General features: G+C 35.4%; 1 protein-coding gene across 2 annotated transcripts in view; it reads right to left on the reverse strand.

Annotated features, from left to right (window-relative positions):
• The window catches only part of LOC150080892 (NAD-dependent protein deacylase sirtuin-5, mitochondrial-like), a 146,651-nt gene that overhangs the window by 24,402 nt on the left and 96,143 nt on the right, over positions 1–26,106 (reverse strand). For both annotated transcript variants that reach the window (XM_090381285.1, XM_090381284.1), the window contains exons 6-7: positions 22,769–22,822; positions 13,814–13,931 (exon numbers count right to left, since the gene is read on the reverse strand). In XM_090381285.1, the coding sequence (XP_090237411.1) occupies positions 13,814–13,931; positions 22,769–22,822 (172 nt within the window). The remainder of the gene's footprint in view (positions 1–13,813; positions 13,932–22,768; positions 22,823–26,106) is intronic.

Below are 26,106 nucleotides of genomic sequence, written 5' to 3' on the forward strand. Positions count from 1 at the left end.
CTAATATACAATCAAGAACAGGGGGTCCCCCAAGGCTCAGTGCAACCCTTTTCGCTATCAAAATCAACCCTATAACAGAAGTTATTCCAGCAACAGTAGAAACCTACCTATATGCTGATGACCTCATGTCACTCACAGAATATGCGGACAATCGAGAGGCAGCTTCAATGTGCTATTAACAAAATAGAGTCCTGGTCCATCTATAATGGATATCGAATCTCAGTACAAAAGACAGCGGCAATACACTTCTGCAGAAAACGAAAGATGCATCCTGATCCAGAACTAAGAATAAGCAATCAACAAATCCCACTCAAACATAGTATCCGACTAATCATGGATCAAAAAATAACACAAAATATCTACGTACAATGTGCTTAAAAAAAATAATGATTTTTATCGTGCAATGATAAGATCTAGATTAGATTATGGTTCTCCCATTTACTCCTCAGCTAGGAAAAGTGTGTTGAACTGGTTAGATCCAATTCGTCACAGTGCATTACGTGTTGTTTCCGGAGCCTTTCGTACCTCGCCTGTGTATAGTCTATAACACAGAGATCCATGAACTCCCACTCAATCTTCGTAGACAAGTTGTTCTTCTGAACTATGCTGCGAAAGTTCAAAGCCTTCCTGGACATCCAACATGACAATATACCGAAATGGGAAACCTTATATGCAAACAAACCTAACACATGCAAACCTGCAGGCATCCGACTAACAGAAATAGTCTCACAATTGAACTTAAGTATGGATAAAATCTACCAAGATACCCCCACATCCCTTCCACCGTGGGAAATCAGTTCAGTTGACTGTGACATGGTCTTCATAAAATGGAAACAGAACAATATCCCAAGTCAACATATAAAACAGCTACATTTCTCTTATGTAACGCAATTCTCTGACTATTCTCATCTGTACACTGATGGATCCAAGATGGATGCACATGTTGGTGCTGCAGTCGTATTGTCAAACAGCATTATTTCACAGTCTCTTCCAATAGAGTGCAGTATCTATAGTGCTGAATTGTTTTCAATAAGTCTCGCCCTAGATCACATTGCCAAAACTTCTCTCGTAAAAAGTATAATTTTCACAGATTCATTAAGTGCAATATATGCTTTACAGACAGAAGATCGTCCATCTCATCCGTATGTAAGAAAATTTTATCACATCTTAGAAAAAGAAAACAAAGAGTCAGATTCACTTGGATTCCTGGACATTCCGGAATACTTGGCAATGAACGTGCGGAAGATGCTGCAAAACATCCATCAAAAGAAAATTCTCACTTGCATAAAATTCTGCTCAATGACTTTAAAAATGTCAATTGAAAAGCCTCTGAAAATACATGGGTGCAGACCTGGAAATCTCAAACAAACAAATTATACCGAATAAAACAACAGCAGAAATCCTGGAAATCAAGTTTTCGGTCAAACAGGCACGAAGAGGTTATCCTCACCCAGCTTCGCATCGGCCACACGCATTTAACATACTCTTACTATACTCTTACCTCCTAATGAAAGACGATCCTCCACAATGTCCACAGTGTCTGACCACACTAACAGTGAAGCACATCATCATAGAATGTCCACGATACCAAATTGCCCGCCAATCAGCTTTCAAATCGCATTCAAATGAGCCATTAAGCCTTGAGCTCATTATGAGAGAAAAATCAAATGTCAGTGAACTCTTTTTATACCTCAGTTTAATAAACCTAACCAATCATATCTAATATGTAGTAACAACGTAACAGGAAATAACAAAATTTGAACAGGTGCAATATAGCCGAAGCTGCTCTTGCACAATTAAACTCCAAACAACAACAGAATCTAACACAGGGATGTCCAAACAAAATGAAATATGGGAGTTTTCCAATAATTTTTTTTGTATAATGACTAGCGAGTCAACAGTGGAATTTCACAAAAAGAATGGAAACGTTGAAAAATTACATCCAACATAATAGCAGGGTTCCCCCCAACACAAAAATACTGTGTTATGCGAGGTTTGCCACAGCTCTGTGTTAGAGTGAAACCGAGTAACATATTGTGCGAGGATTTCCACAACTTATCAATCATGTCAGAGTGAAACCGAGTGCCATGTTGTGTGAGGATTGCCGTAATTTATCAATAATAGTAATAGCGGTATGTGATGCAAGAAAGCAAGCGTATGACCTGATGTAGCATCAGCCAAAAAAATTTCACACAACCATTCCCTCTAAATGTTTGTCCAGTTCCTCCTTAAATTTATTTAACCTATCAACTTCAACAATGACAGATGGAAGTTTGTTCCAGCAATTAACCATCCGCTGGCTAAAGGCAAATTTTCGCACATCTATTCTACAGCTGGATTTTAACTTCCCAGATATTGACTGGAACTTGTGGGTTGGTCACTCACACACTAGTCAGACTTTTGTGGATTTATTGGATGATTGTTTTCTGCAGCAGCATGTTCGAGAGGCAACCAGAGAAAGTAACACTCTTGATCTGGTTATCAGCAGTGATCATTCGTGTATTAAGAATTTGCAGATAAAGGAACCACGAGGTGGCAGTGATCACAGTGTGCTGAAGTGGGATTTACTCAAAGAGGTAACTACCGTCAGGGGTAAAGGAAAGGGTTTTTGCTTCCGTAAAGGGGAGTACAGTGGTCTCAGACAGTTTTTAAGTTCTGTACAGTGGGATCAACTGACGATGTTACCAACAGTAAATTCTAAGTGGGAAGCATTCAAAGAATTAATCGTGGAAGCTACTAGACTTTATATACCGATTAAGAAATATCGTTCAAGGTTTAGGCCTAAATGGTTATCAAATGAACTAATGAGACTCGTGACAGAGAAGAAAAATGCATGGGATGCATATAAATTATCAGGTGACGCAGAAGCCTGTGGCAGATATAAGCTAGTCTGTAATCAGGTCACAAAGGAGGTTCGGCAGGCGAAGGCGGATTACGAGAAATCTTTGGCAAAAGATGCTAAGAAAAACAGCAAGGATTTCTTTACTTATATAAACTCTAAAAGGAAGGGGATGAATATGATTGGTCCACTTGACATCGATGGTTCGACTGTTGATGATCCTGCTCAGATAGCAAACAAACTGAATGAGTATTTTGCATCTACATTCACACGTGAGGAAGTATTAAGGTTTGAAAATGGCAGAAGGTTATGAAATTGTAGCAGTGTGCTTAATGATTTTGTAATAACTGAGAGCAAAGTGGAGGAGAAATTGTTGAAGTTAAACACAAGAAAGGCACCTGGGGTGGATGGGATCTATCCAGTTATTTTAAAGGAGGCGGCAAAGCAACTAAGCAAACCCTTAGCCATAATTATGAGAGCATCCTTGGACTCAGGGGAGGTTCCCACGGACTGGAGATGTGCAAATGTGTCCCCAATTCACAAAGGTGGATCGAAGGGTGACACGAGTAATTACAGACCAGTTAGTTTAACTTCTGTTCTGGGTAAAATAATGGAGTCGCTGGTTAAAGATGCATTGCAGGATCATCTAGACAAGACTGCAGCAATAATTCAAACACAGCATGGGTTTGTTAAGGGAAAGTCTTGTCTGACAAATTTGATTGGTTATTATGATGTGGTCACAAAGGAACTGGATGCAAAAACTAATTTTGATATCATATACTTGGATTTCAGGAAAGCTTTTGACACTGTTGCGCATGAAAGACTACTGTACAAATTGGAGCAGAATGGTATTAAGGGTAAGTTGCTACAATGGATAAAAGGATGGTTAAGTGGGAGAAGACAGAGGGTGGTAATCAATGGGTGCTGCTCTTCGTGGACTAATGTTATTAGTGGAGTCCCACAGGGTTCGGTGTTGGGTCCACTGTTGTTTTGTGTATTTATCAATGATATTGATGAAGGTATATCAGGCTTAATGTCGAAGTTTGCAGATGACACAAAGGTTGGCAGGGTTGTTAATGACAGTAATGGCAGTGTGCTACTGCAACAGGATCTAGATAATTTGGGCAGATGGGCTAAGAAGTGGCAACTAAAGTTCAACCTTGACAAATGCAAAGTACTGCATATGGGTAGAAGTAACCCCAGAGAAACGTACCAACTGTGTGGTACTACACTTAAGGTGGTAGAAAATGAAAAAGACCTGGGAGTAATTGTGCAGTCAGATATGAAGTTTTCTGAGCAGTGCAGACAGGCTGCTAGGGCGGGTCATGGGGTTTTGTCAATGATATATAGGAATTTTGCTAGCAGGGAAAAGGAGGTGATTGTCCCTCTGTATAAGGCAATGGTCAGGCCACGCCTTGAGTACTGCGTACAGGTCTGGAGGCCTCATTTTAGGAAGGATGTAGATTTGCTTGAGCGTGTACAGAGAAGAGCAACACGATTGGTGAGGGGAATGAAGGGATTCTCTTACCAAGAGAGGCTTAAGTTCTGCAAATTGCAGTGGCTGGAGACTAGGCACCTGCGCGGTGATCTGATTGAGGTCTATAAGGCCTTGAATGGGTTGAGCACGCTGAATTCTGATGGGATCCTTCCACTTGTTCAGATTACCAACCTACGAGGACATAATTTCAAATTAAGAAAGGACAGATGTAGAATAGATGTGCGGAAATTTGCCTTTAGCCAGCGGGTGGTTAATTGCTGGAACAAACTTCCATCTGTCGTTGTGGAAGTTGATAGGTTAAATAAATTTAAGGAGGAACTGGACAGGCATTTGGAGGGAATGGTGTGATTTTTTTTTTTTTTTTTTTTTGGCTGATGCTGCATAAGCTCCTACACTTGCTTTCTTGCATCATGTGCCACTACTACTACTACTTTCCTCAATTTGAATTCATGCCCCCTTAGGTTCATAATCTGAACAAGTGGAAGAATCCCATCAGAATTCAGCGTGCTCAACCCATTCAAGGCCTTATACCTCAATCAGATCACCTCACAGGTGCCTAGTCTCCAGCCGCTGCAATTTGCGGAACTTAAGCCTCTCTTGGTAAGTGGATCCCTTTATTCCCCTCACGAATCTTGTTGCCCTTCTTTGTACACGCTCAAGCAAATCTACATCCTTCCTAAAATGAGGCCTCCAGATTTGTACGCAGTACTCAAGGCGTGGTCTGACCATAGACTGACCGTGGTCTGACAGAGAAACATACCACACAGTTGGTATGTTTCTCTGGGGTTACTTCTACCCATATGCAGTACTTTGCATTTGTCAATGTTAAACTTCAGTTGCCACTTCTCAGCCCATCTTCCCAAATTTTCTAGATCCTGTTGCAGTAGCACACTGCCATTACTGTCATTAACAACCCTGCCAACCTTTGTATCATCTACAAACTTTGACACTAAGCCTGATATACCTTCATCAATATCGTTGATAAATATACAAAACAACAGTGGACCCAACACCGAACCCTGTGGGACTCCACTAATAACATTAGTCCACAAAGAGCAGTGCCCATTTATTACCACCCCTGTCTTCTCCCTCTCAACCATCCTTTTATCCATTGTAGCAACTTACCCTTAATACCATTCTGCTCCAATTTGTACAGTAGTCTTCCATGCACAACAGTGTCAAAAGCTTTCCTGAAATCCAAGTATATGATATCAAAATTATTTTTTGCATCCAATTCCTTTGTAACCACATCATAATAACCAATCAAATTTGTCAGACAAGACTTTCCAGACCCATGCTGTGTCTGAATTATTGCTGCAATCTTGTCTAGATGATCCTGCAATGCATCTTTAACCAGTGACGCCATTATTTTACCCGGAACAGAAATTAAACTAACTGGTCTGTAATTACTGGTGTCATTTATCTCATGACTCAGACTGGTAGCTGTTATAGTCCCAACATATGTCACAATACCATGATAATTTGGCTGTGCATGGAGCAAGCGTGACTAAAGTTTTGATGAAATTTTAAATCATTCTTTCAGTGTTTTAGATGCTAACAAAAAAACAATATTCAAACATCATAAAACTTCACATGTTTAAAAATTATACAATAATGTAACTAAATAACAATATTTTATTATTTAAAAATTAAATTTCTTTAATATATATAGCATGAATTTTTTTTTTAAAATGAGGTGCTTGTATATCCTGAATGTATTAAGCAATCCCTATGCTGAAGACATTCTTCCTCTTGCTCAGACTACACACAAATTCAAATTGAGGAAGGATGGTTGATTGTTGGAACAAACTTCCATCTATTATTCTGTAAGTTGGTAGTTTGAGGAAATTAAAGGAAAAACTAGACAACCTATTGGAGGGGATGGGCATATGTGGAAATTTTATTGTTTTTTTTTTTTCCTGATGCTTTATAAGTTGTTTTCTTCCACTGTTTGCTATTACTAATACTAAGTACAGAGCAATATTGAGAAAAAGTCACAAAAAATGAAAGTATTTGCAATTCTGCCTAGACATATAAGAGCACATACATGATGAGAGAAATGGCAGTGAATCTGGACTAAGAGAGACTGTACAGGGATCAGATGCATTTAAATAGAAGAGGTGCAAGAATATTTTCTGAAGCTATCAAGGCACTATTAGTTGATTCAGAACACTAGTGGCTTGGAGGGGGGGGGGATATGCAAACTAATAGATTTACAGCAGCCGTAGGCAGAGGTGTAAGTGATTCCTGTACTGCATCTATTGGAACATGTAGCAGCTGGAAAGCAAGATATCGGAGACTTCAAGGACTGTTTGCAATTTTAATGGAACAAGCAAATACATGGACTGCATTTGGATTACTAAGAGAAAAACAGGTGTGTATACTTTTATGTATATTAATGCTAGTAGCATAGTAAATAAATTTGATAAATTTTAGGTAATGATCAAATCAATGTATGCAGACATTGGGGATATCAGGCACGGTATCATTCAGATGTAAGGGATTCAAGAATGTGCATATGGGGAGTACAATAAATACAGAAGGGATATGTTCGTATGTAATTTTTATAAGGGTGGCACCTAGAATGTCAATTCAATTCCATATCACTGTGAAAATACAGGTCACTGTAAAAAAAGGCCAGGCATGTGATTAGTGTGAGGTTTGTGTGAATTGGGTGTTTTCTGTTGCACTGGCCTCTTGGCCAGTGCAACAGAAAACCTGGACAGCTGTTTGAGTACTCGTCCTTTATAAGGGAAGTTGGCCCAGTTTTGCTATAGTACACTGACTATTTCATTAGAGAGACATTTGCATTATAGGAGAGAATGCAATACCTGTAGTGAGGACAACCTCTCTGGTAGCCCAAGCTGGGAAGAGAGGGGGGGGAAAGGTGGAGGGTAGTATAGAGACTTGTCAAAAAAACAGATTAATCAAGCAAAAAAAAATCCTAAGTGGCAGAACTTTCATTATTGACACTATTCACAGCTTTCATTATTGACACTATTCACAAAGACTTCCTGTGCTTGAAAATATCTGAAGCAAACTAAGACTTGGAGATAAAGGAGATGTTGCTGACACTGAAGAAGGATAGATTCTTAGCCAGGAGAATATTTTTGAATAGATAACATTAGCTTTGAACAGCACATTCTGCAGAAAACAGAGATCAGTGTTATGGAGACTGAGGAGAAAATTTTTCATTCAGCAATCCATGCCCAGTGATCAAGAAGGAAGTTTCCAGACTGAATTTTTTCCATGCTCTTGATTTTTTTGTTTAGAAGAAACATAACATTGGGTAGTAACTTTTGCTTAGCAGAGCCTAAAGCAAAAGTATCCCATGTGGTCTGCCAGATATTTATTAATTCACCAAACCACCTTCTTTACTCATTCTTGGGATCAGCCTGCAGATGTCAAGTATACCTATAAGAATAATTATTTTTTTTTAAACAGAAACATAAATCCCCAATGGATAATAAGTGGGACATAGCCAGCTCTGAGGGCAACTGTGAAAACAGTTCTGCACACACCAGTAACAGATAATAACAGACTGCTGAATGGAATTAAATTTTGACTGGAATTTTTTATTACCTATCATGTGCCAACAGCATAAGTTACCATAGGGAGGAAGACTGCTAGTAAAAATACAGAGTTTTCCATAATAGACCCCTTCAGACCTTGAAATTTAAATACAGAACCCAAAAACATTTTAATTTTGAAACTCAGATGAAGAAAATAAGGGAAGAAGCTGAATTTGTGATTAATAATGACACTTAAATATTTAGTTTCAATCAAAATGAGTAAACATTGTTGGCAAACTTTGATTTGTGGTATTTACTGAAGTTTAGATTTGAAAAGCATGGACCAATTTTAAGTCTGTTGACTTGAGACCAAAGACACAGATCCGACAGCACCCAGTTAGAGTTGTTTTCAGTAATGACTCAAGGCCCACCTGAGAAAATTAAAGTCAGGTCATCAGCAAATGCGAAGACCTTAAAGTTTTCAAATGACGGGCAAGTTAGTCTTATAGAACAGCATTCTAGATGAGTGCCCCCTCTCAGAACACTGGCCTGGGGGCACCCTTGAAAAATTTGTCTGGTAATGTGTCTGGTAAAGGTGCTTAGACTTTAAAATGATCAGAAAAGTAGCTCCTGAAAAAGTTAGAAGGTTAGAGTTGAGGGGAACACCAGCAGAATGAAGACATTCAAAGGCATGTTTGACTCCCTCTGTTCCACCAGAGGGAGTCAAACATGCCCTCAAAGTCCACAAAAACAGCTAGCTCATTTTTCTGTAGAACTATCTAGTACACAAAGGAAAGACAGGAGAAGAAGGGGAGAGAGGAGTTATGCTTTTCGTTGAGAAGCACATAAAATCTTAGGCAGTGCATCCAGTGGACATGGATGATTTGTACAATGTGAGTCAGTTTGGTGTGACATAAGCACTGGGAAAACAAAAATGATAGAGTATTAAAAATTATTCAGATTTTGATTAACTACCATTAATTATGATATGTTTATTAATGAAATTTAAAGATTTTATAGAATGAAGTGCACAATGGTTCAATCCATTACATTAACCACCTGCCAAAAATGGAAAGATGGAATGGGTAAGCAAGTGTGAATGTCTTATTATGGGTGACTTTATTCTGCCCCAGATTGATTAAAATAAGTGGAAGGGGAAACTCACCATGGGAAAAAACTTATATGAATTAGATTATTATTATTTGTACCAGCATGTTAGAGAAAGTACTAGGAGTGAGAATATTCTTGACCTCATCATTACTAATGAATCAGATTCCATCACAGGGCTTAAAGTACAGGAACCATTGTCAGGAAGTGATCATTCAATCGTCAGTTGGAAGATGAAGAAAGATGTTGCAGTAGTTAAAGGTAAAGAAATGGGTTTTAATTTCAGAAGAGAGGACTTTGACAGTTTAAGGCACTACATGGCAGCTGTGAATTGGGTGGACTGCTGAGGGATGTCAAATACATTTGAATTATGGAATACTTTTAAAGCAAAAATCACAGAAGCCGAATGCATATATACCTTTAAGAAAATATTGCAGGAGATGGATGCTGAAATGGCTGGTGAAAGATAGCATGGGACAGCTACAGAGTGATGAAAAATACTGAAGTCTATAACAGGTACAAGTTGATTTGTTATAGTACCACAAATAAGGCTGGGAGGTCAAGGCTGCATATGAGAAAGCATTGGCAAAGAATGGGATAAGGAATTTTTCATGTATATGAATACAACAAAGAAGAAAGCTAATCAGATCAGAGCCTCACACACTGGGTGTGGGAAAGTCTTAGATAACCCAGTTGATGTTGCAGATAAACTGAATAGGTACCTTGCACTGGACTTTACTGATGAAAGATCCTTCATGCTGAGAAGAGGCTGTGTGAGTGAGGATGAGCCACATGAAATTAGTGATGTCGTAATTACAAATGACTGTTTATTAGAAAAACTTTTGAGCATAAAGGCAAGTAAGGCTTCCAGAGTTGATGGCATATACCCTGTAGTTTTGAGGGCAGGGGAAATTCCTTTGGATTGCCAATGTATCGCCAATACATAAAAGTGGTTCTAAGAGTGAAGCTGGTAACTACACACTAGTTAGTCTGACTTCAGGTAGAAAAAATAGAAGCAATGATTAAGAGTGCAATCCAGGGACATATAAATAGATATGGCATCCTGAAGGGTGCACATGGCTTTGTTAAGGGTAAATCATGCTTAATTATCTTAGTAGGCTATTTTGATATAGTTACTCATGAATGAATTTAGAGAACAATTTCGATATAGTTAGCATTAGCACAGGCACATTATGCAAGAAAGCAAGTTTATATAGCATCAGTCAAAAAAAAAAAAAAAACAAACAAACTTGGACCACTGTTGTTTCTCATTTTCCTAAATGACATCGTTGAAGGGATGATGTCAAAACTTGAAGAGTCGTTAATGATTAGTGCCAAGCAGCACTCCTTCAACAGACTTCAAACATGGTCAGAGAAGTGGTAACTATGTTTTAATGCTGCACTTGGAGAACAGCAATCCACAAATAAATTACACACTTGGTGGGGTTGAATTAAAAACAGTGGAGGAAGAAAGGGATCTGAGAGTTACAATATGGGCAGATTTCCAGGCTGCCTGCTAGTGTAAACAGGCACCCAGGGAAGCCCATGGTGTCCTATCCTATCACTGACATTACCCTGTAGAGATAGAGAAATCATAATCCCACTGTATAAGGCAATTGTAAGGTCACAATCTGGAATACTGTGTTCAAGTATAGAGACCTCATCTGAAAAAAGACATTGTTTCTTGAAAGGATCCAAAGATGGGCAACTTGAATGGTGAGTTTGGCAGAAGGACAATGTATGAGGAGCGACTCAATTATGTGGGATACAGAGATTAGGTCACCTCACAGGCGACCTGATTGAGGCTTATAAAGCACTGAGAGGGATTAGTAAAATGAATGAAGGTAGAATTCTCACTGTTATAAAGAATTCCAAAACTAGGAGTCATAAATTCAAATTACAGGGATTGAGGTTTAGATTAGAGCATAGGAAATTCTTTTAGAGCAAGTCGGATTGCTGGAACAAGTTGCCTTCGCAGGTAGCGAGGGTGACAGTTTGAATAAATTCAAAGTTCAACTGGATAGTTGAACCACACCCACTCAGTTACCTGTGTGGGTGTGGAGGGAAGTATATAATTTGCATTTTCTTTTCTATTTTTTTTTTCCCAGCGCAACAAAAGCCTGTGGCTTCCTTGCACTATATGGTGAATACTATTATTATTACTATTATAAAATATAATAATAAATGGAAAAAGACAGCAAATAACTGAAAAATGTTGTTCAAACACATAATAAGCAAAATCAAAGAATTAATTATTTAAAGAATATTAAAATATGTCAACAAAACAGATTAATACTCCATACTTTTCCTAAAGGATGGTATGATAATACTGAAAAACGACTTACTTGCCCTTTGTCTAAAGGAAATATTTTGATTATTTTCATGCAGGATGAGGCTTTAGGTTTATCGAAGATGTGCTGTTAATACAAAAGTTGACACAGTCAAGTGGAGATATCATATGGAAATGAATGGTGGAAATTTTCAAAAATGGACCAAAGAAAAAGTGATTCTAAATTAGCCATCAAATTCTGTTGTAGTTGTGGATAACAATTTATACCATAACTGTGAGATCAACAAGACACCTACTTTATCAAATCTAAAAGTAGATATATAAAAAAAATGGCTCAGAGAAAATAACATTCCACATAATGATTCAACTAGCAAAATTAAATAACCAACTTTATGGTAAGAAAGTATTATCTGAACAAAGTTTCAAAGAGACAGGAGTATAGAAATGGGCTGCTTGCTGCCAAAAAGTAGAAAAAACAGAAATTGACCATACAGTAATTAATATTGGAGATGAATCATTATCATCATAAACCATCAATGAAGATGAATAATGGCATGTACTGATGTCAAAGAAAGTTTATACCTATTTTTATTTTCTTAAACCAATAGATAATTTTTTGTACCTGGGCTTTTGAATGGAATTTGTAAAACTGTCTCTTGGCAATTCACTTTATGTGGCTGCTGGCATAATTTTGTAAATAATAAGAAATATTATTATACATCTGAGGTGTTTATTTTTATATTTCTTTCATGTTAAATAAATAATTCACCACTTCATATAAGTAACCATTTATCCCCATGACCCTGAAATGGCATCTATTCCACTACTCAAGGTCATGCACAAATCCAGTTGAAACACCTAATACTTCCACCCAGAAGCTCCAATTCTAAAGATATAACAATTTAAGTCATCATTTCATAAAAAATTATTTGCATATAAAACAATAATTAAATGCAGCAATTGAAAGAAGAAACTAACAAACTGTACTGACAATTTTAAATGTGATAAAATACTTAAACTTTAAGAAAAAATTAATATGAAGTTGTATACTCATATCTGTCCAGCAATTCAGACTGAAAATTTTTCTTGCCATTTCCAATGAAGATGTGCAATTACAATAGGGCAGCAGAGTTGGTATATAATGCTGCCAATGGTGTCTTAGCATTATATACAGCAAATGGATACTGTGTTGCCTGTCTTCCTCCATCTGTCTGAGCTATGCCAGATATGGTAACATTACACTTCTTTAAAAACTCATCTGATAGAATATGAACTCAGACTTCACCAGAGGAGAAAACATAGAAATTCTGTATACAATCAAGGAAGACAATATTTGAACTATTTTACAAAAGCAAGATAAATTTAAATATTAAATTTACTGTACTAGGGGGAAGTAGCACCTCTGTAGGTTGAATGCTGCTGGCAAAACTCATAACTCACCCTTTGACTTGGGCAAAATGCACAATAACTTTAATTATACTTTCTACTAAGTATATAATTATAGATTTTGTCTCAGTGCTAGTTATCTAAAAAATTTATTAGAAACCTAAAATTTGCTGAGAAGCATTTCTCTGGAATTAAAAGAAAATAATTACTAAAGAAATAATGAATAAAAGATAAATTATCATGGAACTTTAAATCAAAATTAGCATTAGCAATAAAAGATAAATTTTCATGGAACTTTGTCATGGTGTTTGCATTTGCACCATGACACAGGACTCTTTGGTGTGTCGGCGGCTCATATACATTATTGTCCCCAATGATTGCCTGACGGTCTTGGTGGAGACGTTTCTGGCACCTCCCTCATTGAAGTTGGCAGTGATTTGTGCCACTGTCGCTCTCTAGTTGGCTGAAACAATGTGAGACAGACTAAATCAAAATTCTGAAAGGGTTACAAAGAGAAAGAACAATAGGTAACTGCAGAAGGTGCTTAGAAATTCAGGGAAACATTTTAACAAATATTTAACTAGTCCTTTTGCAACAGTCTGAGTTGGATGTGTGTGTTGTGTGTGTGTTGGGGGGGCCTCAAAGATACAGGGAACATGGAAATCTTTTTCAGATATTTCCTGCAGAACAAAATCAAAAAGGACTGATTTAGGACTGAAAATATTGAATTAGAAACAATGCTAGCACAGCTAACTTGCCTAAAACATTAAAATAAAGAAATTTATTTTTTAATATTTCATAATAATTATTTTAAAAATTCTAGTTTGATAATTTCTATATTTTTATTCAGTGCACACCTGAGAAAATTAATGGCAAGCCAATAATGTACAAAAATATCTTATGAGCTTTCCTTTCCCCATAAACCCTTAAAATTGCTATCCACAGTCATCAGAACTGTAATCACCCCAATCTGCCATATGTGTATGCACTCCTTGTTCCCTTATCATCCTTTCTGCAATTCTTATTCTTGACCACTGCAGATCATTCAGCTCTTTCTAATGTTTTAACACCCACTGCTTTCAAGCATTACTATTTTCATTATCCTTCTTTTTCTTTCTTACTCTATATCAAGCTAAATTTATTTTCATTAATAATGAAAGTAAGGTAGTAAATATACTAACAACAAGGCAAAGATCACACTGCTCCAATTCTTGATGGGCATTTGCTAAGATGTCAGGATCCAACGATTCTCCAAACCAAACTACATGTGGACGTAAAAGGCCTGAACACTTCCTACATCTTTAGTGAATGTGCAAAAAATAAGATAAAACAAAAATTAAAGGAATTCAGAAAACAATGGCAATAAATTTCATTATTTTCCTTCTTTCTTAAATTTCAATGGTATGTACTTTTTATTTATAAACTTACAGTATTATATTACTATGTACACAGTAATATAAAACTGTGTGAATATCATATAATAATATGTGAATAATATATATTATGATGAATGTATGTCATTAAATTCTTAGACACCATTAGAACATTACATGCTAAAACTTTTAATATATATATCTGCTAAAGGTATTAAACATCAAGGATATTTTAGTTTGATTAATACATATTTATGCATTATATAAACTACATTTCATAGTATATGGCAGGGTTGGCCAACGAGTCGATCACGGATTTAATTTTGATTGATCACGGCAAATTTTAAATATACAGTAATCCCTCGATTTGTGCAATGAAATTTTTGAGATGGTAGATCACGGCACATTTTGAAGGAAAAAAGTAGATCGCATCACAAATTAAGTTGGCCACTCCTGGCATAGGGTATTCACAAAATATCAAAAGTGTATTATTTCAAATTAATAATTTGAAATAATACAATATATTATTAATATAATACTTGGCACAATATAATAGCTTAGCTTAATTTAATTTATTATGGTACTCACCTTTTTATAATCTGCATTGATGTTAGAATAAAATGGATGATAATTTTAAACTGGATGATAATTTTGACACAATATAAATTAAGCTACGCTATTATATTGTGTCAATTATAAATGGTACTTTAAGAGATCTACAATTTTCGAATTGTCATAATACAAAATACTTTTAACTATTTTAAACGCACCTTCATCTGCTCCGCCTTTTAACCTACGTTCCTTGATGCCCCTGAACATGTCAAATCCCGAAATACAACTATCAAAAATTTTAATTAAATATTTTTCCAATAAAATTCATATTTCTTTTTTAAAAAAATGCCTTTTTTATAATATTATCCAGAAATTTGCCCGCATATTCCCTAGAAATACATGTAAAAAATACCTATATATTATCCATCAAACCTGTATTAAAATTGTACAAAAAGAATTACAGAAGAGATACAATAAAAATATAACCTACTATCCCAAATACACCGATTAAGATTCAGCCTAAAAAGAAATGACACCGCAATCTTGGGTGGACCTTACGACATTTAATGAAATACGTATAGCAGCTGCCATTAAAGACATCGAACTAAGACACAACAGAAAATGGGGGGACCCTTACACAGAAACCTCAAAATCTTCCACTATAAACATTTCTTCATACCCTTTTTCTCCCACTGAACTCGCTAGCCTCGATTACGGTTTTAACTTTGCTATTAAAGATAATAAATATCCCTACAAAGAATGTATAATAGAATTACAAACCAAATTAGATAACCATCCGGATAAATGGCGAATAATACACCAAAGTAATTCAATTCTTAACTCCAGATTCAAACCGCAACCCAACATAAACAAACAACAGTTAATTAACTTACAAAAAATACGTAACAACCCAAATATTATAGTCCAGAAAGCCGACAAAGATGATTCCATAGTAATTATAAACAAAAGCACATATATAGAAAAAAATGGAATCTATACTCTCCGATTCAGATACATACAAACTGGATAACACATATACTATTTCCAAACATAAAAATAAACTTGACATTATTTTAAGGAAATTAATTTATACACCCTTCAACAGATTGGCATCCGAAACTATTCTACCGCATATGTTTGGTATTACTAAACTCCATAAACCCAACCACCCACTAAGACCCATAATCTCCTTCCGCAAATCAGCTTTCACTAATTTATCTTTCTTCCTGGTCAAAATTATCTCCCCCCCACCAGATTTTCGAAATTCAAAGTAAATACCTCCCAAACCTTTGAAAAAATAAATTCTATCACAATAACCAATGATGACATCCTAGCTTCTTTTGACGTAGTCTCATTGTACACTAATGTACATTTGCTGTCAACATTACAAACCTTACGTAATTTCTTAACAGACGACAAAACCTTATCCAATCCCACTTCCCACTCAATTAATAGCATACTAGAGCTCACAACCTTTCTATTAGATGGCAGATACTTCCAATTTCTTAATCAGATTTATTAGCAAACCTATGGCCTACCTATGGGATTAGGAATCTCAGCCCCCCCATCTGAAATTTACCTAGCCTCCGTAGAAAATCATATATTACAACCATACCCCCCCCCCAGATATTAAATTATTTATAAGATACGCTGACGATATCCTCTTAATAGGACACAAATCCACAATAAATGATCTTTTCATTAAATTTAATTCCATGCATAATAGATTAAAATATACCCTGGAATTAGAAGAAAATGGACAAATTAACTTTCTAAACCTCACTATATACAGAAGCGATACAAAACTAGGAAAAAAATTTTCAGAAAAAATACTCACACGGGCAAATACTTACACTTTGAATCGCATCATCCCCTTAACACAAAAAAAGCAGTCCTTTATAATCAAATTTACAATGCTATGAAATACAGTTCCACACATTACGACCTTAATAACGAACTTCAATATCTCACAAGTAAATTCATATCTAGGAAATATCCTATTCAATTAATCAAAAACTATTATCACAGTCCAAAATAATATTAACAACCCACCCAAACACATTTCCAATAATAATCCACGTATTATCCTCCCTTACCATAGTAATTTTGCCAATCAATTCCACTGTTTATTCAAAGGTACCGATATCACCCTTACATTCTCATCTTATAATAAACTAGGTTCATTATTCAACTCATATAAAGACACACAAAATTACCACATTAGTGACATGAATAATATTGTCTACTTAATATGTCAACATGTGTTTGATAGAACCATCAAACACATGTGTTTGATGGTTCTATCAAACCATCAAACACATGTGCGTACTACCACTACAATAGCTTTAGGACGGGACAGTCCAATACCGAATTCGCAACACATGTTCAATCCCACAACTACACCCCCCCCTCTTAGTAGATTCAGCCATTCCTATTATCAAATTAAAATCCAGGTTTAAAATTTTCCAATACGAAGCCCTAGTTATAGAATGGTTTCGCCGACATTCCACTCTCCAAGTATTAAATTCCAAACTGCCCTATAACATAGCACCGGTCTGGAATCTCATGCACCTGAGATTCCCACGTGTATCCAGGAGCATCACGGGAACTTAGTCTTCTTAAATACATGCTTTCACTCTCATTCTACCACTGCCACCTGAAGACGTGTAAAACGAAAGCCACTTGTTATGGCTATTGGCCTTCTGTTTTCAACCATATAACTTCAATTGTTCCAATTTCAACATTGACAACCAAGGACGAAGATGTGCACTTCTACTTCCTTGTGCATATTTTAATTCTGTTTTTAAATCCTAACTTATTCACACTAACTTAAATTTAAAATTATCATCCATTTTATTCTAACATCAATGCAGATTATAAAAATGTGAGTACCATAATAAATTAAATTAAGCTACGCTATTATATTGTGTCAATTATAAATGGTACTTTAAGAGATCTACAATTTTCGAATTAATATAATACTTTTATTCAATTCACCTTTTTTTAGACAAAAAAAAAAAAAAAAAAAATCACAATAGATTATTCTGTAAATAAATGTCTGAATGAAATTTTATTTCAGATATGGAAGCTGTTAACAGCAATTACTTTCTTTAAGCCATTTGTTCTTCTCACTAATGACCTTACATAAATTGTTCATTTATTTATCAGAATAATAAATAATTAAATAAAATAATAAGTAATCACAAAATTCTAATCACTCAACTCATATGTCTGATCTTTCCCTTATTAAACAGCTCATGAAAGTACAAAGTTCATGTCAGCTCAGATCACAACATGATTTTTATTTCCAATACAGCCCCTCTCTCTCTCTTTCCCATTCTCAGCTTTATGTTATTTGGCAAGTAGAACAGTGATCATGAGATGATCTAAGTAATTTCTATCATCTGTCCCTTGAATTATTTGAAATTGGCTTGCTTCAACCAGTGTAAGCAGTCTCATGGCAATTTGATATTCCATAGCTGACTGTTTTCAAATTAATACAAAACCTACTGCGTTGGTACCCGCAACAAGATCCATTTAGTTTAACAGCCAATGATTGATCATCCAAAACACATAGACATTGTTCCTGACCAGGATATAGGCAGATTTATGGCTTTGGAATATTCCAAGAACCAACAATGTCCATTTCCTGCTGTGGGAGCAATCATCTGTGTGAGTTGGCAAAATTTAATTGCATTCTCACTGTGTTACTGTATAGTGTGGTGAGTAATTTTATCTTTCTTATTTGAGTAGCTGAGCTTATGATCCCTTAACAAGTACTCCAACAGCTGCACAGTAATGTGCAGCTGCTGGAGTACTTGTAACAGTCTGAGTTGGATGTGTAATGGTATGTAGAAAGAGATTGCTTGTGCATAACTGTTTTTGAACAGGATAGGGAAGCTTCCCATTTTTCTTATTCAGTGGTTACTTTATGGTACATTTCTTGCTATTTTCTAATTTATCATTCATTTGATTTTCACAGCTCCTAGATTTTGTTGCACACATTCCAGAAATGTACCACCGAAGTTATCAACAACTGAAAATGCAGATCAAGCTTCCCACTTTTGTTATTCAGTGATGGCTGTTTTACAGTTTTCTATTTTCCAACTGCTTATTCACTTGACTTTACTTCACACACAGCTCCCTGTTTTTGTTGTACACATTCCACAGAAAATGTGAAAATTTGATAATACAATTCTGTATTTCCAATATTTAAGGCTAGAGTCACACACTAAACCTAATATAGACATACTACATTATGATATGAATAGACATACAGCAGTTGTGATTTGAATAAATTAGTATAAAACAGAGAACGTAACGAAGTGGCTTGTTTCAAAGCGAAATTTGCAATGCGATGCCATTTTTTTTTTTTTTTTTTGCCCTTTTCATACCTTTCATTTCTGCATGGCCTAGATATTTTCAATTACAAATTTCAGCACTGTGCAATTAATCTATCTACTATATACTCTATATACTAACAACACAAACACGTACACTGTACTCCTCCCTTGGCCTGCATGAAATGCAGTCAGGGCTGCAGTGCAACTGAAAAATATTAGTAAGCTAGAGTGCAGATCAGTAAGAAAGAGCTGAACAAATGACATGAATGCCAGATGAATGAATGAGAGTATGTCTGTGCGTGCGAAAGAATACAATACATATATGTCTGATTATAGTACTTACTAACCCTGAGTTCTTGTTTTTTATACTTACTTAAATTTAGTTATTAAGCACATTTAGTTATACCACACACTGTTGCAGTCTCCCTCCCCAAGTACGAGAAAGAAGAAGGATGAGTGGAGGGGAAAAAAAAAAAAAAAAAAAATATATATATATATATATATATATATAATTTAACAGAAAATGTAAGCAAACTATAAAACAGCATAAAATGTAAGAAAAAAATATAATGAAAGCAGAGTGTGAATGAGGAGTTTGAGTGAATTAAATTGTGTATCTCTCCCACTCCCACCCTCCCCAGATAGGAAGATGGACAGATGATCCATATGGTCCCCTGCCCATCCTAGAAGACACCATACCGCCGCTACATAGCTAACGTGGTGTGGGATGCTGACACTGGCCAGCATGGCTTATCCTCCCTGGGGCCAGTGTGAGACAGAGCACTAATACAATACAGGCGCTCTATAGCATAGGGATCTCTTTCACTATGATCTTTCATTCCTATCACCACATGGGTTGGTTGTTCTCTCACTCCTCCCATCCCCTCCTTTCCCCTTTTGCCTGGTGGGTAATTCTGCTGTCACCTGCCACCTCCAGGGCAGGATGGGCATTAATCTTGGAGCCTCTCTTTTCAAACAGGTGGGTGCCTTCACTACTTTCCTCAGCTTTCTCTGTACCACTTTAACCCTCCCACTTTCTGTTTCCCCACTCCTATCTTCTACTTTCAGTTTTTTTTTGTTTTTTTTTACTGGGCTCTCTCTGTCTGCAGCTTTGGCTACCACAGGGTTCGCCCTGCCAGTACTATCATACTCCATTCTGCACGGCCTTAGAGGGTTTTTGTGTGAAAACACAGGAACCTAAGCTAAGAGGCCGGATGAACAACACAACTTCACGCTAATACTACACAAACACTCACTAACCTACATACATCTGGCCTTTAGAGAGTTTTGTATTCATTACACTGCTTGACATGGAGTTGGGGGAACCCCTGTAGCTGCATTACAAATAACACTATACACTATGTGCAATTGATCAGTTTTCAATGATTAATTGCACAGTTTTACTTGATTAAGGAATGATACACATGTGTATCATTCCTTAATCAAGGTTCCCAGTGTAAAAGGTAGGACAGTTGTCAAGTAGTGTTAATATCACCTTCATTTTAGACCATATTCCAATTGACCCCCCCCCCTCCCACCATCCTACAGCCAGATCTTGTGAATTAACAGAAACAATTTGGATATCCTATACTCCTGACAATTAGACAGACACACATTTTAGAAGGCAAACTTTGAGAAAATATTTTATTTAATATATTTAAAGAAAAAATTCACAAGAAATTCTCGTGAAACAATAAAAATGAGTAAAGCTAACAACAGTGTTAGCATTATCAAGAGCATTACCAATGCCACATTTCTTGACAGATTTGGCAAATGCTTCATGCTTCACTTACTACAATGATTTATCACCTGCGAAATGATTTGTTGCTTCATCTGTCATGTTGGTGCCTTCAGCTGTTTGCATAAGATACATGAATGTTTTAGAGGGATTTTTAATTGGGATATCCAGCAGCTACAGTTAGCTGATGCCTACTGGAATTACAACTAACTCTGTGTTTAATTCAGCCATTTTGCTGCCTTCGCTATGTGTGATCTTAATTGGCTACATACTAGCTTTTTCAGAAGGCCATGGATGGATGGATCTGCCAAACAGTTATTCCTTTTTGCAATTTCAATTTTAAATAAATTACGAGAAATATTTGGCAAAGGACGCCAAGAAAAGCAGCAAAGAGTTCTTTGCTTATGTAAACTCTAGAAGGAAAAGAATGAATCAGATTCGACCACTTAACACAGTAGATGAGTTGACTATTGATGATCATCTAGAAAAGTTAGGCAGATTGGCTGAGAAGTGGCAACTGAAGTTTAACGTTGACAAATGCAATATGGGTAGCAATAACCCAAGAGAAATGTACCAACTGTGTGGTACTACACTCAGGGAGTTGGAGAATAAAAAAGACCTGGGGGAAATTGTGCAGTCAGATATAAAGGTCTCTGAGCAGTGCAGATGGGCTTGTCAGAGCAGGTCACGGAGTTTTGTCAATGATATATAGGAATTTTGCTAGCAGAGACAAGGAGGTGATTATCCCTTTGTATAAGGCAATGGTCAGGCCACACCTTGAGCACTGTATACAGGTCTGGAGGCCTCATTTTAGGAAGGATGTAGAGTTGCTAGAACGAGTACAGAGAAGGGCAACACAACTGGTGAGAGGAACAAAGGGTGTTGCTTATGAAGAAAGGTTTAAGTTTTGCAAGTTGCGGAATCTGGAGACTAGGCACCTGTGAGGTGATCTGATCGAGGTGTATAAGGCCTTGAATGGTTTTGAGCAGGCTCAATGCTGATGGGATACTTCCGCTTGCTCAGATTAAGAACCTGAGGGAGCATAGATTCAAATTGAGGAAAGACAGTTGTAGAATAGCTGTAAGGAAGTTTGTCTTTAGCCAGTGGGTAGTTGATTGCTGGAACAGACTTCCATCTATTGTTGTGGAAGTTGATAGCTTAAATAAATTTAAGGCTGAACTAGAAAAACATTTGAGTATTGGATGGGTGAAATGGAAGGTTTTTATTTATTTTATTTTTTTGGCTGAAGCTTGCTTTCTTGCATCATATGCCTCAACTAATGCTAATTCCATGGTTCTATCAGTGTGCCAATATTGTTTAGTTATTCATTTCATGTGCCTTTCCTTTTATAGTGCTTATTTATTGATCGCTATTGAATGGACATTCAATTGCAATCAATTGGGGTTGTAAAAGGTCATCTAAATATTTTGCCTAAAAGCCAATTTTCGGCAAAATATATTAAATCACTAGAATAAATTACCTAAATTCTTTGTCTCAAACTAACATAGTAGTTGAGGCAAAGAATTGAGCCCTTATAATACTACTAATATTAAATAATTATTTTATTTAGTGTATAATAATCACTGATGATTATCCTCTGTATAGGGTAATAATGCATTGGTCTGTATAATTTATCATTAAGCTAATTAATTATGAGTCTACAACACTATTTGGAATAAAATGATTACCAACTATATATACAATTAGACAGCATTGATTAAATATAATAAAGATACATATTTTTCTGATAAATAAATAAATGTAAATGACCTTTTATATTTTGGATGGCTGAAGTCAAAAGGAGTTTACAACATCATTGTAACTGTTTTATTGTAACCAACATAATAGCAAAGCAGCTAATAATGGGCTATGCACTTTTTGCGACAGTGTACATGCCCAATCTTGTAATATTACTAATACCAAATAATTTATTTTTTTAATGTATAATAATCACTGGTGATTATCTTCTACATGTAGGATAATCGGTTTTAATGTTCAGCTCTACATAATTTATCAATCAGCTATTTAATTACGAGTCCACAAAACTGTTTGGAACAAAATGATACCAACTATACACATATTCAGACAGTGTTGACTAAACATAATAAGGATAATTTTTTTTTTTTTTACCTTGGTAGCTCCTCTTCAGGAATTCTAGCATCCTCTTTATCTGGATCAGGAGATCTGTATTCAACAAATTAGGATCATGAGAAAAATTGTTTTAATATTATTCAATACATTTAATATTCATCTAGCTTCATAATACGTCAGAATAAATCAGAATAAATAAATCAGTAAAATAAATCAGAGAGTCAAATATCATACCATAAATTGTGTGGATGATTACTATTTATTAAATGACAATTACTCATTCAATTACAATTCACATTTGATACTTTTGAAAGTTAATCTTGTTTCATTTTAATTGCATATTTTGGTATGCATATTTTATGGCAAGTTGGTCACTTATAAAATTTTTAGATGCCGATTCCAAGTCTCTAACTGATTTTGCTTTATCATTTCAACACTTTGCATGCATTACTTAAATGCAAAATACAGTAATCCATCATTAATTGGTTCCTTAAAAGTATGACAGATAAGGAAACTGGATAACGAGCAATAGACTTGCAAGTTATAATAATAATTGGTCCAGAGAAGTCAAACTTGAGCAATAAACTAATTTTTTTGAATAAATAAAAAGCGCAAAAACTATTCTTTTTAAATTTAAATCTATTCTTTTTAAATTAACTTTATAAATTTAAACATCAAACATGCATATCAATTTACTCCTCGAAGGGTGAATTGGCCCTTAGTCTACACACTACAAACTTAATACAAAAATTGAGAGCTGTAGATTCCTGGAGGCATAATCCTTGTTGCAAAATGAATCTAGAATTGATTGTACACTAGCCTTCATCCTTTCATTCAGGACTTCTTTATAGCAATAAAGAGTAGTAGAAACATCTTCAATGCTACAAGGAAGATCTCTCTCTCTGCAATCTCCAGAATATTATCCAAAATTATTAGAGGAGCTCTTGTCTAAAATTTCTTCATTGCCTCTATGCTTGAAGTTCTTTGTTTCTTATTCTTAGCTCTATATCAGGTAAGTTCTCTGATGCCTTGAATTCATTCAGTTGAATCAGGTTGTTGAACTTTTCAGCATGTGCCAGTGCTGTCAACCTCATAGAGCTCTAACACAGAAATCAGTGATATATTCAGACCATAATATCCTTAATGCAGCATTTGTACAGCGGGAACTAATTTCATCACAGGCCAACTGCAATGTTCTCTATTGCATTCTTGACACTAAAGCATTTCCTGCATTCCCTGAAAGTGAGCTCTTTTCTTTGCCATATGATTACAATCACTATATACGTGGTTGGTTGGTTGATTTTACTGGTGCAAAAACGACTATGGTTATACTGTGCCAAAAAAAGATTAAAATATCAACAAAGATAAATTCTGGTAACTTTTAAAATATAAGGCTTATATATATATTAAAATATTTTAATATATATATAAGCCTGAGGCTTATGCTGCACCAGCCAAAAATGGCTAATAATAATAAAGCTTGTTATTGTTATTTTTGGTTTTTATGAGCATTAGCAACTAAGGCCATATTGCTCCGGGAATATGCGGTGGTCATTCCCTGACCTTTCTGCATCCTCCGTATTTGGTGGTGAGGCTCGAACCCCGGTCTAATCAAGAAGTGTGTGCTACGCACTGCTGCTCCATCCCACCTGGCTACGGAGGCGCTGATTATAATAAAGCTAATAATAATTTATTATTATTAGCCATATGGCTAATAATAATAAAAAATACATAAATAAAGAATTAATTTTAGCAGCGGGAAAGACCTAATAGCCACCTAGCCCTAGCATGCAACTAGGGCTAGGCCGACTATTAGGATTGAAATGGAGAGACTGACTAATTTTATCGAAGATAATATCCAATGCAGAATTCATTTAAGTTAAATATTATAGAGAGAGAGATTAGCCTATATGATGATCTGAAGAAAACTCACCTAAAAAAAAAAAAAAAAAAAAAAAAAAGTGGAACCATTTAAAACTAGTAAGGGCTGGTTGACTAGATTTAGGGAAAAGCTGCAAGTGCAGATCAAGGAGCCAAAACTTTCGAAAAAGAACTTGTTAAAATTATTCAAGAGGGGTATTATGTGTTATACTTCTCAAAATGTTTTTAACATAGATGAAGCAGGACTTTTTTGGAAACGAATGCCTAAAGTTTCATGTTGAAAAGAAGAAAAAAAAACATGCCAGGTTTCAAAGCGGCGAAGGATCGGTTGACTTTAGTGTTGGGTGGTAATGCTGTGAGGGATTTAAAATTAAAACCCCTTTTAGTTTACCAGGAAGAGGGACAAATTACAACCCAAAATCAACACATTTTTCTTGATTAAATTCATCAATTAAATTAAATCAATTAAATTCATGACTTTAATTGGAATTTTAAGTTTAATTTTGATATGTAAGTAACCACATAATTATATACATATGTAAAGAAAAAATTTTATATGTACAAATATTTGAATATTAAATATTTTGACCGACATTTGTGCATCTTTTCACTACTGTTTATTATTGATTAGAAAATATCCTATGGCACCGACTGCAACTCAAATACATATGTTACCTTATGGGAATGCGGTGCTCACTTAGCGTGAATTCACTTAGCACTCTGTTTTTCCAGAACGAATTAGCAGTTGAAAATATGTCAGCTATGACAAATTCAATAAAAGGAACTTCTGAAAGAGATTTCAAAGAAGTTTCACAATTATATAACTCATGGAAAATGTATAAGAAGCGGGGATCACCTGTATAATTATTTTTCAGTATATTAAAAAATTATATTTTCCCTTATAAATATTTCAGCTTCTTTTTAAGAGTATATATTACCTAAAATGTGGGAAAGTTCTCATTGTCCTTCAGTGTTTTCTTTTTTTTTCCTTCTTAAATTGTCCCTTTTATTTGTTTTGTCCCTTTTGTTCTCAATTTGTGCAAAATTGAGAACAAAATTGTTCTCAATTTTGCACTTTGAAAAATGAAAGCAAGATTGTTAATGCACTGATGATGTAATATTATCTGAAAAAATATTACATTAATAATAATAATAGTAACATATATTAATAATAAATTAATAAAACACCTACACAACTGCTATCATTACTGGAAAATAATTTGTGATACATTCTGCAACGTATCTTGCATTTTTTAATGATACATTTGCCACAGTGCACCCACTTAACATAAAATGTATCACAGATTATTTTCTAATAATGAAAATAGTGTTGTAGTGTTTTAGTTATTCATTAATATGCATTGTTATTGTTATGGTGTACTTATAAACAGCAGAGAAGGCATAATTCAAATAGCAGAAGACTACTATAAAGAATTATATAAGGAGCGAGGGAATGATGCTTGCAGTAGATTGAAAATGGCTGATGAGGATTGAGG

The sequence above is a fragment of the Mastigoproctus giganteus genome, chromosome 9, assembly GCF_048544385.1.
Source record: "Mastigoproctus giganteus isolate SK-2022 chromosome 9, ASM4854438v1, whole genome shotgun sequence".
NCBI lineage: Eukaryota > Metazoa > Arthropoda > Arachnida > Uropygi > Thelyphonidae > Mastigoproctus > Mastigoproctus giganteus.